The sequence below is a fragment of the Barbus barbus genome (genome assembly GCF_936440315.1).
Source record: "Barbus barbus genome assembly, chromosome: 18".
NCBI classification, from domain to species: Eukaryota; Metazoa; Chordata; class Actinopteri; order Cypriniformes; family Cyprinidae; genus Barbus; species Barbus barbus.
This window is the reverse complement of record NC_136746.1, coordinates 12,603,683-12,621,140: the sequence shown is the minus strand read 5'-3', so window position 1 is coordinate 12,621,140 and position 17,458 is coordinate 12,603,683. Positions and strand designations below refer to the sequence as shown.

The window sequence follows — 17,458 nt, the reverse complement described above, 5'->3', positions numbered from 1 at the left end:
ATACTTGTAATGGTACCTACTTGTGTTTGTACTTGTACCTAAAGTGTACTAGTATTTTTAATTCATGATATTAATAATTTCTTTTAAAAAAGTCTCTAAAAAATGTAGACAACTACATGGATAATATATTTATTCACTGGAAGTGAAAAGAAACTTCAAGCCACATTAATTTAACCTTTTAATTTTAATGGCTAAGCTGTTTGTCCAAGTTTCTTGGCACTTCCACAACTGGCTTGGTCCAAGGCTGCGAGCAAAACACTGTGTCATCATCCACAGCCGCCAGAGTTTGATGTTTCCAAAAACCGAAGAAAAAAAGCCCCAAACTCTAGAGCTTTTAATTACATTTTCCACGTCCCATGACATACACTCGGATAAAGGCATAGCGACAGAACAAAACCTTCTCTCTAAATATATGAATTATTTCCCCTTTTTCTGTTTACCTTGAGATCCCGGTACACAATCTTGGCAGAGTGCAGGTAGTCGAGGGCGGAAACGATCTCGGCGCCGTAGAAGCGCGTGCGGTCCTCGGAGAACACCCGTTCTCTCGACAAATGGAAAAACAGCTGCAGGGTAAACAGCAGGGACAGGATTGCAATAATTACTGATTTATTGAAGGAAATTAACACAACACAAACTGCCTCACATCGCCATATTGAGATGATAGATGGCGAGGCCCTCGGAGGACGCCCAGCGAACCCAGACAGCAGCTGGCACATCATCCCCGGCTTTCCAGAGACAGGCTGGCGCGGCCTGTTAAATCAGCATTTTAATCAATACACCAATCTTGTTAAAGGCAGCGCTGCATGCTCATGGGCTAACGCTCCATTAAAGTGGCAGGAGCGGCCCGTCCCCGGCAATCATCTCTACCGTATCTTTTATGGAGTGCCCCGCGCTTCCTCTCTCCTCCCGAGTCAGATGTCAAGGGTTTCTGTCAACTGTCTGGCCCTCGGCTCCACTTGAACCCGGCTTGTAGAAATTACCCAGAAGCCCAACGAGGAGAGTCTGTCTATTAATTGCTGTGGGATGTTTGAATATGGCTGTCCGGGGAGAGCTAACGGCTCCGCTGATCAGCCGGAGGAGGGGGTGAGCGGGACCGGGGTGGCCGAGGACAGGTGTGCCTTCATCAGAGCACTGGCAGCTGTGAATGTGGCGAGGCTGAAAGGGGAGAGACTGATGGGCTCTGCGCAGCATGTGGAGGTCAGGGGCTCTGGCTGGACCAGGCAGGGGGAGCAGGTGACATTGCAGGCTGAGGGAATGAGAGCGAGATTGCCGCCTCTCTGATTAAACAGCACCGTTGGTGGTGGAATTTCATTTATCAAAACTTGAGCCCCTCAAGATGGAATCCTGCGCTCTGCCATATCAACAGTGACGCTGTCAAGCTTCTACCGAGTGCATCCTGGGCGATTACAAGCATTCAACAAAACTTACAACACTAAACTTTTCAAACTGCTACTAGTTATAGCAGTTTGACTGATATTTGTTAAACAATATTCACATTTTTCTACAAGCAATTGGTTGTTTAATATCTGTCTGCTGATAAATGGCACCATTTGCTAAGCACTAAAATTCCTCAACTTTTTATGTCACAGCCATTCATTTTCAAGTGAAATTTAAGTTACACCCAGTCCACTACAATTACAATTACAAAACTATGTTAGACTAACCAGGACTTGTCACAACACTTATATATGTGACCCTGGACCACAAAACTAGTCTTAAGTCGCTGGGGTATATTTGTAGCAATAGCCAAAAATACACTGTATGGGTCAGAATTATTGATTTTTCTTTTATGTCAAAAATCATTAGGACATTAAGTAAAGATCATGTTCAATGAAGATATTTTGTAAATTTCCTACTGTAAATATATCAAAACTTAATTTTAAAAATTGTCATTGATAAGAACTTCATTTGGACAACTTTAAAGGTGATTTTTTGCACCCTCAAATTCCAGATTTTCAAATAGTTGTATCTTGTCCTATCCTAACAAACCATACATCAATGGAAAGCTTATTTATTCAGCTTTCAGATGATGTAGAAATCTCAATTTCTAAAAAACTTTTTGTGGTTCAGGGTCACATATTGTAGCTCTTTTGTTGTTTTGATTGCTTCTATTGCCCTCATTTGTAAATCGCTTTGGATAAAAGCACCTGCTAAATGAATAAATGTAAATGCTAATAATAATAATAATAATAAAATAATTTTTAACCATGTACATAACAAAACAACTTTGCATAAAATAATAATATTTGTTGCTATTGTTTAAATAGTCATTATACATTTTTTTACATTTAGGTTGCAAAACAAATGTGCATAAAATAATAATAAATCATGTCTTACCATTTAGATTGCAAAACAATAATATAAAGTAATGCATAAAATAAGAGAATAAATAAAACAAATAAATAAAAATATATTGCTATTGATTTAATATTAATTTTGTTTTTATCCATTTAGACTGCAAAACAACTATGCATAAAATAATGTAAGAAATAGTAATAATAAGAATAATTATTATTGTTGTTGTTGCTGTTATTAGACATTCATTTTGTGTTTTATCCATTTAGATAGCAAAACAAATCTGCATAAAAACAACAACAATTATTAATATTATTTAAAAACACAAGTACAAACATCGGTTCTGCATATAAGTTTTTAGACACTAAAATATACTTATCGGCTGTTAATAATATTGGATGATAATTTTGCTGCTTGTCAAATTTGTCAAAGGACAAGAGAAAGTCTCTTCGAACTGTAAATGCATCACAAGATATGATCTTGCACTTAACTTTTCCCTGATAACAGATTAACATTTTTAGCTCAGCACAGCCTCACAGTGAGTAGATATTAGTGACGGCATTACTACAGAAATAGACTGTCTGCTAACGCTGACAAAAAGACAGACACACAAAACACAAATGCAGACACACGTACCTCTCCTCCATTGACATACTCCATCACGAAGCATAGGCGGTCTTTTGTTTGGAACGAGTACTTCAAAGACTGAAACAGCAGGTGGATACACCATTAGAGGAAAAACAAAAGCAAAAAAAAACTAAAACAAATGCAATGTGAGAGATGCTCATCAAAATGTATGTGGTGAGAGAAGCGTTTGTCTCGAGAGAAAATGAAAGGAGCGTTTTGAAAAGCTTTGCTCTTTCTCGCAGGCCTTGATGCTAACTTTGAGGGAAGGTGAAGTTTACAAGGGAACACCATCTTGACTGACAGTGGTAAATTGTTTTGCTAAACCTGCTGTGTATGTTGCGTGGCATACAACAGCATCTGGAGTGTCAGAAAATTACCTCTCACTGGCGACTTCTCAACAGATGCACAGCTACATTTAAGCCGCTAATTTATTACAGTTTATTCTCTACATTATAATGAGGCTCCAGGGAAAAGCCAATCATATATACAAAAGCACTGGGAAGCATTAAGGTCTCTGTAAATCCACTCTGAATGATAGTTCATTATAAAATGTGCACTCACGGTTAAAAAAGGATGTCTCGTGTTTTTTAGTACTCTGCTTTCTGTAAGCGTGTGGGCCACTTCGTCCTACGGGAAGAAAGAGAAGGTGGATCATGAATTGTGTTTTCTCAAGATAAACCAGGTTTGCTTACAGTACATGTGCACAGTGGATTTAATGAGGCTTTTATTCCAAAGCTTCTCAAAAAAGCATGGGATTAAAATTACACTTTTATGACTGCATTAAAATGTCGTTGCCAACACCTTTGAGATCTGAACCTAGATAAATAGCATACGGAATGAAAAGATCAAAACAATTCAAGTTTATTCACTAAATATTCCTCATGATTCTTACCTTGGCTATAATAACCTCTTTCTTTAAAATTTTCATTGCATAATATTTCCCGCTGGCCTTCTCCCGTACGAGAATGACTTTTCCAAAAGTGCCTTTTCCCAATAATTTTAAGTAGTCAAAGTCATTCATTGTCTGCAAAAGAAAAAAGAAAAAGCAATAAATTGTCAGACTTACTGAAATGCAATGCATATAATTGGGGTCTACATTTCTATTTTGTTAATGTAACTTAATCAGAATATGTTCACATCTCTGCTGCGGGGATGTAATCCTGCTGCTTAGAGACTTCACTGCCACCAACACACTGACATGTTTGTACATTAGCTTGTTGTTTAAAAATGATGAAACTCTCAGAAATACACAGCCTTAAAAGACATTATCGAGAGAGCGTTTCCTAATTTTGTGCAATTGAGTCGTACAGTCTGTTTCATATATCCTGAATCTGCAGCTGTAGGCGTGCACTGAGCTTTCACAGTGACAGCACTTCTGCTGCTGCTTGAGAAAGAAAATGGAGTGATTTCTGGGTTACTACATTGAGTATTTTTTGAATAAATTAGAAAATGCTTATTTGGGCATGTGCCAGAACAAAACTTGATTATCATGAGATCCAATTTACATGAGGAGGGGATCAAATTGAGAACCCAAACTCTAAAGAGCAGCTACAAACTGCTTAAATTATCTGGAATCGAACAATGCCTGAGAGTTTGTTTCACAACTTTATATTGCTTCTATAGCAAAAAAATCATGTTGCTAAACAGGTTTATTGTGCATTTACATTGTTTTTGTTGCTTAGATCATCATGTGATGTTGGATTCAGCATCCAAATTGTACCAGCAGGCACAGAAATAAATGAAAAGTTCACCCAACAATGAAAATCTGCAGAAAATTGACTGAAAAGTCACTGGTGGAAGCTAAAGTTAAATCGCACTGATCGATGTGTTTATTAAAAACATGGACTGGAGTCAAGTTGATTACTTCAGGATTATTGTGATGTTTTTATCAGCTGTTTGGACTCTCATTCTGATGGCACCCATTCACTGCAGAGGATCCATCCAAGTGTCGTAATGCTACATTTCTCCAAATCAATAAGCAAAAAAACTCTACATCTTGGATGGCTTAAATTTTTAGCCAGATGTCATTTCTAGGACAATTTTCTTTATAATAATTCTCTATGACTTTTTGCTGGTTCCTGTCATTCAGCTTCCCAATGTCCCAGGCTTATGATGTCCGCAGCAAACATCAAAATCTGCATTTGAAGGCAATCACCTGCACCTTGCGTTTGTGATGGCTGATAGATGTGTCCATCTCCTCCTCTCCCATGTTGTCTATCTGTGAGGTGGGACTACATTGGATACGTTCCTCTTCCTGTCTTTGGAGTTTATCTGCCACCATCTGGATCGCCTCTGCCCACTCATCCCTTTGGAAACACACACAAAGCCCATGTTTCTAAAAAAGCCATTTATTAAAACAAAAAAACACTGCTTAATATTTCAAGAACACTTTTTAGACACACTTAACGAACACATGGTTCAGATATAAATGTAAACTGAAATGTGAATGTGACCTTTTTACTTTATTGAAGACATCAGGCCAGAGCATCTGAGTAATTCACAAGGCCGTTCTCACTAGGTGACAGTATAATCTAACATGAGTGGGGAAGCCGCCCCTCTCTGAGAATAGTGTCTCCCTCCATTGAGTTTTCATTTGTCGTGCAGCACAACATCTGTTGTGTAGAATCAGTGGTGCATTCATGTTTTTGAGCATGTGTTAGTTTAATAATGATGGATTCATCTGAGCGAAGCTAGCAGTTTCTCACTGTTTCACAGAAGCAGACTGAACTAGACAGTAGGGCTATGTGGTACAGCACAGTAGTACAAGTTTACAGTGGTATATAATAATATCATAATTTAACTCATTTTAGTACCCAGCTTAAACAACGTCACTAATCAGCACATTTTGGAGGTTCACAATGCTGATAAAAAAAACAACAACTTAGTTTAAGGTGATTATCTGGTCTCCTAGCCTGCTCAGTCTAGCTATGCCAGTCTATTTTAATGGTTTTAGAGAGGTTTTAGAGTAATTTTGTATGAAACACATACAGTATATACACACATACATCACTGTTCAAAAATTGATCAGTAAGATTTCAAAGAAATAATACTTTTACTTATTAATACTTATAATAATTCAATACTTTTTATTCAGCAAGCATAAATATGTCTTGAGCAGCAAATCAGCATATTAGAATGATTTCTGAAAGATCATGCTGAATGGTATTATTATTAATAACAAATAATATTTCTGTTGCAACTGCTTCTTACACTAAAGATCACATGCTTTAAGTGTAATCCAAGATGAACTGAATATTTTAACAAAAACTACTTTAGATGTTAATACTTCAATAATATACATATTGTATATGTGTTTTTCTTTACACAGAACTATTGCATCAATTGACAGCCAGAGTTTCATTTCCTCCATTGGCCAAGGTTGTTCCATTGTTGCATAAGGTACAGATTTAGTATTGATACAGAGGCACCAGAGGCTGGTATATTTTAGTATTGATCCAACCCTACCAGGCAGAGTCTGAAAACTTGCACTCTTGTGCATTGCCATTTGTTAGTGGAAATCCTCAAAAAGAATAAGAGATGGAAATATTTATTATCTCCAACATAATGTATGGATTTCCATTCTGGCTCTTTTTTCAATGGAAGCTACAATCCCCATGGTGGTGCATTTGAAATCCCAAGGCAAATTCAAAATCCATTGGGTTAAAACAGTAACATATACACGAAGGGCCCTGCGCACCCTCTCAAGGTCATGTGGATGAATGGGTGTGGAGTGGTTTGGTGTATAATGAGCGGTTTTTACTAATGAGAGATAAAGGCTTTGAATACAGTCTGGCGTGATGCCAGCTGTCGCCACATCTCTCCTCCTCACATGTAGGCCTGCAGTTTCTGGGCCTCTGCCAGTACGCAGTGTCCCACTCCTGTTCAGAGCTGTGTGTGTGTATGGGGTAAACAAAGTGCGCATTGGACTGCAATGCCCTGTGATAGATAGACAAGCAAGTTAGGAGTGCGAGGATAAACGGCTCAGTGTCTGTTCATATCTTTTGTGTGATTAGATGTTCTCTCGGTCTCTTTCAAACGCTGTTATAAGGACTGCTCAACCATTATTCTGTGACCCCAAAAAGATACTGACAACAATAATAGGCAAATATTTCTCAGTTTCTTGAACAGGGGAGATAACAAATCCTAGTTAAATGGTATCAAAATCATTGAAAATGAAATAGGTTTCACTATTTTTTAAACAAATTCCTAAATCTCCTAAAAAATATTGTGTGTTTTTCTTGCACCTCAAATGAAGAGACAAAAAGCATATTTGTAAAAAGAAGCTAAAAGAGGCCTGGATAGCGCACTGTCTATAAATGATCATGATCGAAAAAACTAAAATATAATGATTCCTTTAAGGACTAATTGGTTATGAACAACTGGATTATTGAAAACTAATGCAAATTTGATCCCAGTTTATATTATGTGGCCTTAACTACTATGTACTTGCATCAAAACATAAGTACAATGTACTTATTGTGTTCATATTGTATTGCCAAACACTTTTTGCTGCTATTGAGGTGGGATATGGGTAAGGTTAGGGACACATTTGGTGGTATGGGTAGGTTTAAGGGTGGGTTAAGCTGTAAGGGATGGGTCAACAGTGTAGTTATAAATGTAATTACAGAAATGATCAACAGATGTAATTACATGCAAGTATTTTTTAAATATAAGTACAATGTAAAAACATGAATGTACACAATAAGTGCACTGTATCAAATACAGTATTAATTTAAATTACATAGTAGTTAAGGCCACCTAATATAAAGTTGGACCACAAATTCTAAATAATATACAGATCAACTTACAGTAAATGGACACTGGTCAAATTTTCTAATGATTCTGGTTCTTCTATACATGCAAATAATAATGTGTGATGTTTTTTCTGTCTTTCTGACAGCTACAAACAGTTCATTATCACTTACATTCTTATGGGACATGCTTTGTTGTCTATAGATTTAAAAAGAACTGACATATGAAAGGATCAGCTCATAATGTGAGCCAGTGTTTTGGTAAAAGTGTTTTGGGTTGTCTTTTCTCACGCTAATGGGAAAATTAATATTTGTGTTTGCTAAAGGTGAGTAGCACTATTACTGTTGCTCATATGTAGGGTAACTTTATCATGTAGTGATCACACAAACAGTTTCATATGGGCCAAAGAAAATCACAGAGAATTCAAATTGAAGGAAGGACTTGAAATTAATTTAAGAGTCAGAATAACAGAGACTGTGCATGGACTATTTTAACTTGGGTCAGTAAACTATCACTCATTTACCTATATATTTAAGCTTCACTACCTCTTCCGCAAACGCTTAACCACTCCACAGACTTAAACCAAAACATGTACACACACAAACACATTTACTTAGTTATCTAAATGAGGACATTACATAGATTTCTTTTGTTTTTATATAGAGCTAGTTCAAAATACTGTTAGGGTGTAACCTGCCATAACCTACAGCCTGACAGAAAATATTTACACAAAAAAGTATTTTTATAATTATTTGTTTGTTTGTTTTAACAATTTTTCCCACAAGGTTTTGTCAGGTTCAGCTTACTTATTGGTACAAATTTTTAGGCACACACACACACACAAAAATTAATCTTCTTCTTTTCTGCATTTCACCTCTTCTCTAGCTTGTTTCTTAATCTAGCTTTCTTATAAACCTGGCATACACTATGAATATTTCTGGATCTGTGATAGACTGCTTAAAGCATCTGCTAAATGTATAAATGTAATCACTACATTATCAGCCAAGCAATTAGTAAAGTATATCATATTTTCTACTATGGTCATTATTAATGCTTTAAATTTAAATGAGTAAGTAGCTTAGTAGTAGAGTTAGTAGTAGTAGTTAATAGTAAGAGTTATCATTCAAACAGTAATTTCTTTTTGTATGAAGTGGTGGCCAATCAACCATTTTGTTTAGTTGTAGCAACTATATAACATTAAAAATGGTTACCAATGGTACATTAATGTTGGAATGGACATATAATGATGCTCTTAACAGTTGTGTTTTCTATATTAGAGACCGTTCTCACCTCTCTTCTAGTGTGTCCACATGGAAGGTCCTCTCTATGACTGTAGTCCATTGTAGACATCTAATAATAAATGTGTTCGGCTTTGGTCGTTCAGTTTTCATCAGCTGGCATTCTGGAATGACAGACCAAAGGAAATTGTAGCCACATTAAATTTAATCTGCACAATGGAAAAAAAAATATACACACTATATACACGTCAATCATAGGCAGGGAGAAATCTGACCTAAATACTAAAGTAAACCCAGCCCACTTCCTAACTCTCCGGCTGCGAGTGTTTGCCATTGTCAGAGTGTTTTATTTGATAAACAGAGGGGAGCAGTGAGTCCGATGTAAAACAAATGGCCATTAGCAGAGAGGAGGCAGTGGGTGGGAGAGTGCCACGGTGAGATGAACGAGCGAGAGGTACATTTGCTGGAATGCACCACAACATTTCATATACAGCGTTAGCTCTGCCACATCAGCCACTGCCCAGTCGGAGGGAAGTAATGCACATCTCGGAAACTTTATGAAAGTAGCAGGGGACAGAGTTGGCGTTCAGACTGGGCTCATCGCTGCTGTAGATTTTGGGGACAATGCCCAGACGACAGGTGAAACGCAACAGCAGCCTGGGCTGCCAGTCCCATAATGAGGGCCCTGAGCTGGCCAATTTCAGCCACCTCTGAATGACGGCAGGGCCTAAATTTAGACAGGAAGGTTAATGACGACACCGCTAAGGTCACGAAGCCACGCACTGTACAGAACATCTACCTGGGCAGTAGGGGGAAAATCGAGTCCCACGCTGAGTGTAGGAAAACAAGGTCACAGCAGCCAGAATGTGACACCTCAGGAGGAGAGGAGGGAGAGCCGACAGTATTGTTTGCTTTGCCACATTAGATCACAGATGACGAGCATTGCTTCAAGCAAGAGACGCTAAGGAAATCTAGCATGCCAATTAAACAGCCCAGAAGCGGCGACTTCCGCTGCTCACAACATGCAACATCTCTTAAAGGTTTCTCATCAGGAGACAAAACATGGCAATCAGCTGTGTAAATGTTAGCGAGAACTTGCTTTGAAGAAAAAGGCTAGAGGGTTAAAAAACAAGTTTCCAAATCTTAAAAAAAAGTAGCTTAAATGTATCAAGTACTTGGAAATGTACTAGCTGTATTCAAAAACTTTCATACCTTTTTAGCCGAAAGTGTTTGAATTTTCAGCAGCCATTACTCCAGTCTTCAGTGTCACATTATCCTTCAAAATCACTCACACGGCCCTAAGAATTCAGTTTTATTTATTCCCCACAAATGCAGTTAAATTAAACTGTATCAAAAACCATTTACTTCTATAATTTAAAAGTAATTCATTAAAAGTTTAACAAAAATACAAATTTTAGGGCCCTTTTTTATTTTTTTTCTCTCTCAAATTCTGTTTAATTTTTTTAACAAATTCTGTTTTCCCATTTTAATTTTTCTGGGTTCCATTTTAACAGTTTAATTAAATTTTAGTAATAAAATGAATCTCTAATTAATTGACTTTATAAAATCAGCTTACTTTATAATAATTAGATTTATTTATTGGTTTGTTTTTTATTTATTTGTTTGTTTGTTTTTTTGTTTACACTAATAAGGCCCTATGATTTTATTTCTTTCAGAAATACTGTGTTGTTTATTTAAATTTTTCAATAAATGAAGGCATAAGACATTAATTTACCTTTTAAGTCAATGAAAATTAAACAAACTCTTCCATTTTTTGGCAAACAAAGTGCTGCACAGAGGTTTACAGTTCAAATTAAAACATGGAAGGAAAATTGTGTGATTATTCCTGATGTTTTTTAAATAATAGTAGTAGTACTTTTATTGCGTTGCGTAATATATTTCGGTCACAATTTCTTCAAGTAAAACCAAACTTTTATTTTTATGGGTTGCTTTGAAAACCATAACAAGAAAAAGTTTCGGTCACACTTTATATTAGGTGGCCTTAACTACTATGTAGTTACATCAAAAAATAAGTACAATGAACTTATTGTGGCCATATTGTATTGTAAAACACTTTTGCTGCTATTGAGGTGGGATAGGGGTAAGGTTAGGGACATTTAATTTAAATGTAAGTACAAAGTAGTTAAGGCCACCTAATATAAAGTGGGACCAAAGTTTCTGTTAAAAAAAATAATTTGTGTAGTAAACGAAACCGTGTGTCTGCGCTATTCATTAACACAGAAACATGCATGATTCATATTTAAATAGTCTTTTTGCAGTTTAATATTCACAGACACTAGTCCATACCACCATTTGATTTAAGTGTAGTGAACTATTTTTTATTTATTCTTTCGAAATTTGACAAATTCCGTGACATTCCCGCGTTATAGAGTAAATTCATTTTATGACTGGATTCCACGATTCCGTCTGCATTTTCCGCATCAAGGATATTCATAGAGCCCAACTAATATGCTGATTTGCTGCTTAAGAAATTATTCAGGATTTGTTGATGAACAGAAAGTTCAAAAAACAGAATTTATTGAAAATAGAAATCTTTATATACATAAACAAACATACATATGTATAAACATATCTGTCAAAATTTCCTGTGTCAAAAAACTTATATATGGCAGCATTTCCATCTTTGGTGGTGGAAGCTCTAAACAGAACAAATTGGTGGATCTCACCATGCAAAGCGATTTGTCATATGCTGCAATTATTGTTAAAAAAGACAAATTGGTCAATATGGACTGCGGTGTACTAGGGAGCAGATGCAGGGCTGGTCAGGCTGTGTACAAGACTCTGTGAGAGCGGTCCGGAGGAAGGCAGTCTGGTGGCAGCTCGTTGCACAGGGGGTGAGAGCGATGCCATTTCAGAGAGTGCATTAGGCTATCAGCCTCCCAGCACCACCTGGCCTCCCAGCTTTCTGCAACAGATGTGGCAATCCTCTCCCACTGCCAAGCAGCCCAGGCCGGATGTATGGCCACCCCTCACTCCTCCAGCCTTTAGATTAAAACCTGGCTGGGCCTTTTGGCGGATGGAGGGATGGGGAGCAGCACGTGTCCAGAAACCAGCGCTGAAATCCAAGCGCTTGAGCTTGAGTTGTGTTAAAGAGGAAATAAGTCACTGCTTTCCATGATTTTATTCCCCAAAAATAATTTAAAAACAAGATGAAACAGAACTGTGAAAGACTGCAAAGCATTATGGCTAAATGAATCACATTTTTGCACATCTGGAAGGAGTGGCTAAAGTTTATTTTCAGTGATCCTTGATCATTTCATATTTGCCTTAACAGTTTGAGTGGCACATTTCTGAACTTGTTTTGTGAGCCTTTAAAAATGTACCACAAACTTTGCATCATAAAGGTAATTTTACATGTTTGTAATTTAAAAGTACATTAGCAAATACAGCCTGTTTTATTCTAATGGTTAGAGAGAAATTAAAATTACAACTAGCATTATAACATCTCAGTTCATAAAAAATATAAAATGAGAAATTACACAAGACCATTCAAAACCACATTGTGCTGATCTGTGCTAGCAATATTTAGCTGTCAAATTAGTATATGAACATCATTTTGGATTTAATACAGATCAGTGAATCCACTCTTGAGTTAATTCAAGGAGACTGAGCTTCTCTGTTGCCTCACAAAAGAAAAAAGAATGTACAAAATGTTACTTGTCTTGCTTTGAAGGCATCACTTACTTGCAACAGAGAAGTTATTGAGAGGGTAGGGAAGATCTGCATCCTGTGGCTTCTCCTTGTATCCGATAAAGGACCCATCGGTTTTTAGCAGGAAGTAGCGAGGTCTCCAATTCTTAATATATTCACCTGAGAAAAAAAAAAAAAAAAGATCATTTAAATGCCAAATAACAGAACACATGACCTCAAACGGCTTATGTAAACACACGCACACTAAAAACTCAACCTCCCATTCACACTCTCTTTTCTTTTACAACTGAGGGAAAACACGTTTTCATTAAAAACCCACATTGTTTCGGCTAGTGATATCACAAGATTAATATCCCATACACACAGAATGAACACGATTAGATGCTGCTTATTCGTTGAATTGACTTAATTTTGACTTTGCAAATGACTAAACAGGATTAAAATGTTAACATGTTTACCACTGCTAGTCCAGCTGTCAGCTACTGCATCATCTGCCTAAATCCGAGGGCAGGTGTTAGAACAACCCAAACCAGGGCCGGTGGCACCAGGTCGGCTTACAGTGAAACGTGTGCGGAAACGCACCACGGACGGGGTCACAGAATCCTCACAGGGGGCAGCAGAGACACCTTTAACCTTTCTATGCTAAAGCCGCAAAAAACAACATCTGCTGAGCAGCTGGTCACGCCATATTATCATGCAAAACTTCTGGTGCAACAGCATGTGCTATCTAATAATAAACAGCAGGATTACAAGGGTGTCAGCATCACCATGCAGGGGGCAAAGCCGCATGCACACACAGTCCAATAACAGGCTTCAAGAGTGATAATGCACACAACATCTGCCTGCTGAGTGATGCACGCTGGATGCTGAAACCAAACACACTTGTTCATTTGCAATTTCATACAGTGAACAATGAAAAGTTTGATTTTCAGAGTCCGAATGCATTGCATTTTGTCTGTTGCTTGTCAATCACACCACGTGGTAAACACAAGGAAAACAAGGAAATACTAAAGTCAGAGCTGGGTAGTAACTGATTACATGTCATCTGGATTAAATCATCAGAATCCAAAAATTAAGTACTTGTAATTACATTAAAAACATTTAAAAATACTCAGAAACGGACTACAGTTACTTTTTTATTGATTACATGATTGCATATTATTAACACAATAGCAATAATTAATTCATAATTTATTGATTATCCCTAATTCCTCTTTTCCATTTTTTAAATGTTCCTTTCTAAAATAGCCTACAACTTATATACACTCAGAGAGTCTTCCAGTTTTGCTCACGCAGGTGGCTATAATTACACAGAAATTTGAGAGGCCATACAGCATTTGACCACTGGATTTACAAAAAGTGTTTTCTCAGCATTTCAACATTGCATCAAATACGGATGAACACATTCATTTTTATATGAATTATCACTCAGTTGGTTATTTAATGCATCACCACGTCTTTGGAAGGCTTTTTTTGTCTTTCAAACACATTAAAATTCACATTATCTTTCATTTACATATTTCTTATCACCTTTTTTTGTCGTCTGAACTTCATTCGCCTAATATATTTCCTCCAAGTCTCCCTGAGATTTTAAAATGAATATTTTAATAATTAAGTAACACATTTGCATGTTTATGGTTTTCTGTTGGTTAATGGTCACATGTGCAGGTAAACAAATAAAATATGAATTTTTTTTTAGCAAGTGCTTTATTTAGATTGATGTGATTTTAAAAAGGTTTTAATTTGACATTTTTATGATTTAATTAATTATTCATGATACATCAGCAGTTCCTTCACAAACCCCATGTAATATAATGTTAAATGCACCTCATGTTTTTAATAACATTGAATGGAATATATTTTCTTTCTTCTTTACATTTTTATATTAATATGATACAAGATTATCCTATTTAAATCAATGTGATAAAAGCTCGTTAGGTCAAAAGTCATCAAAAAAGTAGTCTGATTATATTATCTAAAATGTGTAATGTAATGGATTACGTTAACAACTATTTTTGTCATGTAATTTGGAATCAACGGACTACAATTTCCAAGTAATCTGCATATTTACTTCAAGATGAGATGGACATTTTGTTCCTTGTGTCATTCAAAACGATCAATACCAAAGCAGTCCACATGCTATATTACAAGTCTTCTGAAGCCATACAATAATTGTGTGAGAAAAAAATAAAAAGAATGCAAAAAAAAAAAAAAAGAATCTTTTAAAAGTTGATAAAAATAAACTATTTTTGTCATTGTTTAAGCCATCAACACTACGCAATCTAACCTCGGGACTCAACTGTTTAAATCTGTTCTTGCTGATCATATTTATTAAGATAGACAATCTGGTATTCGTTCAAGCGCAGACGCAGGAGAATCCAGTCATGTAGTTTCTGATTCTGAACTCCTGGTAATTAGCCACGATCTTCTCTAAGTGACACATGAGCCTCGTGACAGCTCTGATCACTTTTTTTCAGCAGAAGAGAAAATAAACAACATGTTCTATTTGTAACATCCACTTAAAGCATAATGACACCAGCTTCTCCTAATTAACACATCAGAGAAAAACACCTGCTCATGTTAATTTGAGGAGATGGAGGTCTTCGCCGGTATGCCTCAATGAGGAAGACGAATCGCTGGGTAGGAGGGAACAGCTGAACAGAGGCATCCGCCTTCCAATCAAAAGGTACAAAAAAAAGAAGGGAAAAGGGACGAAGGATAATAGTGGGCTGTGAGTAGACACATAGATAAATTTATGCATGATTCCAGCCTGCAACATGTCATTATTCAATTTCCCCTCTCATCAGTCTCTAATTTAATTTTTTCTGACACTAAAAACTGACAAAAGGCAATATAAAAATGAATAATATAAAATTTTAATAATAACCTAATATATTACAAGGGTTCCCTTTTTTGTCCCCTTGGATGTAAAATATCTTGAGGTAAGTTAATATAATTTAATGACACATTTTGCAAGTTCATGGTTCTCTGATGTTGGTTAAAGGTCACAGGACATGCAGGAAAACAGTAAAAAAAAAAAGTGTTTTATTTAAATTTTTTATTTTTAAGTTTTATTTTGATTTAACTTTAATAATAAAAAATGAAGCTATAAATGTTTTACTGTTGTAAATTGCAATTGTCCTGTAAAATAAAAAAATATAGTTATTTGATCATTATTATAATTATTTTATTTTATATTGCAGGTTACAATACTAATATTTATGTTAAATCGTTGAAACCCTCAAACTTTTATTTTGGCGGAATACTAGTGAATGCTGTAAACTTCTAGCTATATAACAAATATAATATAATAATAAAAACTTTTGTCTTCTCTATAGTGAGCACAAGCTGTCACACACAACATTATTCTTGTTATTGGTGGATCAGTTATGGACAAGCGCAAGGCAAAGAGTTTAATCAACGATCTGATCCTGGATCAGCCATGGTGTCTTGTTAACCAACGTAGAGTACAATCACTGTACCGCTGACAGAGCCAGGGGTTGAACAGAAGGGGCTGCGTGACTAAAAGCAAATGTCGCTCGAACCCAGCCAGTGCTGTTTCATCAAACCATTTTTACTGGCTTCTCAGTCGTGAAATTTGTTTCTTTAGATCCAAAACAGTAGGCGGACAGTTGGTCTGGCAGGCGCCGGTGATGCTTCAAACCATCAAGTTTCCAGAGCGTTTGGTCAAAGTGAACGGTCCTATCGGTTAGCATTATTACCAAGCACCAGGGTCGTGAACACCTTTAGATGCGCAGTTCAGATTAGCTATCAATCAATACTGTTGATTCTTCAACGATTCCGCCTAAGAAGCTGCATGGCAAATACAAATTCTCTGACTAACAAGCTTGCAGGTAATACCTGAGCAATCGCCGGGCAAATATGCAACAGGACATCCAAAGTCCCTGCCGCCCCATTCCAATTAAGTTCTGAGATCCAAACAGCTCCAATTGAACAATTAAAATATCATACCGGGTGCCATTCAATTACAAGCCCAGATTAATTGTTCATTTGTCTGTGGTCTGTGACAGCCTGATGGCTGTGGGACGGAGAATTGGACGGGCCGCTTTCAAGACAGACGCGATCCTGAGCAAACTTCCCCCCAAAACATCCCAGCCACTCTTGAGACTTCCCGAAGGCTCGCTGCCTCTGCCACGCTCGTTCCGACGTGATGGAGCTTCAGCAGGACAGGAGGAAAAAACAAGCCCACGGAACACAAAAAAACAAGGCCATTTGTTAATCAGCCCAAACAAGGATTTAATTTAATGCTTTGGCGGGAACTGCTCTACTTTGCAGATGGCTTAAAGATGGGCATGTGATGGGTGCCCTGGGACCAGCGGGCTGTCGCGTTCCAGCACACGCCGGGCACTCCAAGCGGCACCAGCTCGCCTGGGCACGAGCGCCCACAGCCGCTACAGCGCAGCCTGGGCACCGGCACGTGGTCCGAGACGTGGGCAGCATTAGGTGGTGCGGTACGAATGGAGAAAGCGAGGGAGGGAGAGCTGGCCGCTTGTGGAGATTGGTGTGTTTTGTTCACCATGTACCGCAGCAGCTTGCCGAAGGAGAGCGGCTGGAGTCACTTTGTCAGTTTGGCAGAGACGGACACAGCATGGACACACTCACACTCTGACTCATTCGCACACACACGCTCGCAGCAAACAGTTGCTCGGGTAAACTATTGTCAGAAGTATTGCTTCTTATTTGACCTGTGGTCTAGTGCTTAGAACTACAGCACTTTTATGCTGCAGATGATATGACGCTATGATGACTTCGTGAGTAATTCGGTTGACTAATGACTCAACTATGTCTACTTTCAGCCCGTGGACTTTTTTAATGAAATAAACATACTTTTTGCACTCAGTAGTTTCATTTGT

At 37.3% G+C, this 17,458-nt stretch overlaps 1 protein-coding gene across 5 annotated transcripts in view; it reads right to left on the bottom strand.

The window, feature by feature from the left end:
- Positions 1–17,458, bottom strand: part of akt3a (v-akt murine thymoma viral oncogene homolog 3a) — a 91,554-nt gene that overhangs the window by 15,001 nt on the left and 59,095 nt on the right. For 3 of the 5 annotated variants that reach the window (XM_079439634.1, XM_079439633.1, XM_079439635.1), the window contains 7 exons: positions 12,618–12,743; positions 8,965–9,076; positions 5,084–5,228; positions 3,815–3,946; positions 3,484–3,549; positions 2,932–3,000; positions 441–563 (listed from right to left, as the gene is read on the bottom strand). In XM_079439634.1, the coding sequence (XP_079295760.1) occupies positions 441–563; positions 2,932–3,000; positions 3,484–3,549; positions 3,815–3,946; positions 5,084–5,228; positions 8,965–9,076; positions 12,618–12,743 (773 nt within the window). Of the gene's footprint in view, positions 1–440; positions 564–2,931; positions 3,001–3,483; positions 3,550–3,814; positions 3,947–5,077; positions 5,229–8,964; positions 9,077–12,617; positions 12,744–17,458 lie in introns of all 5 variants that reach the window. The other 2 variants (XM_079439631.1, XM_079439632.1) reach the window with 1 other exon arrangement.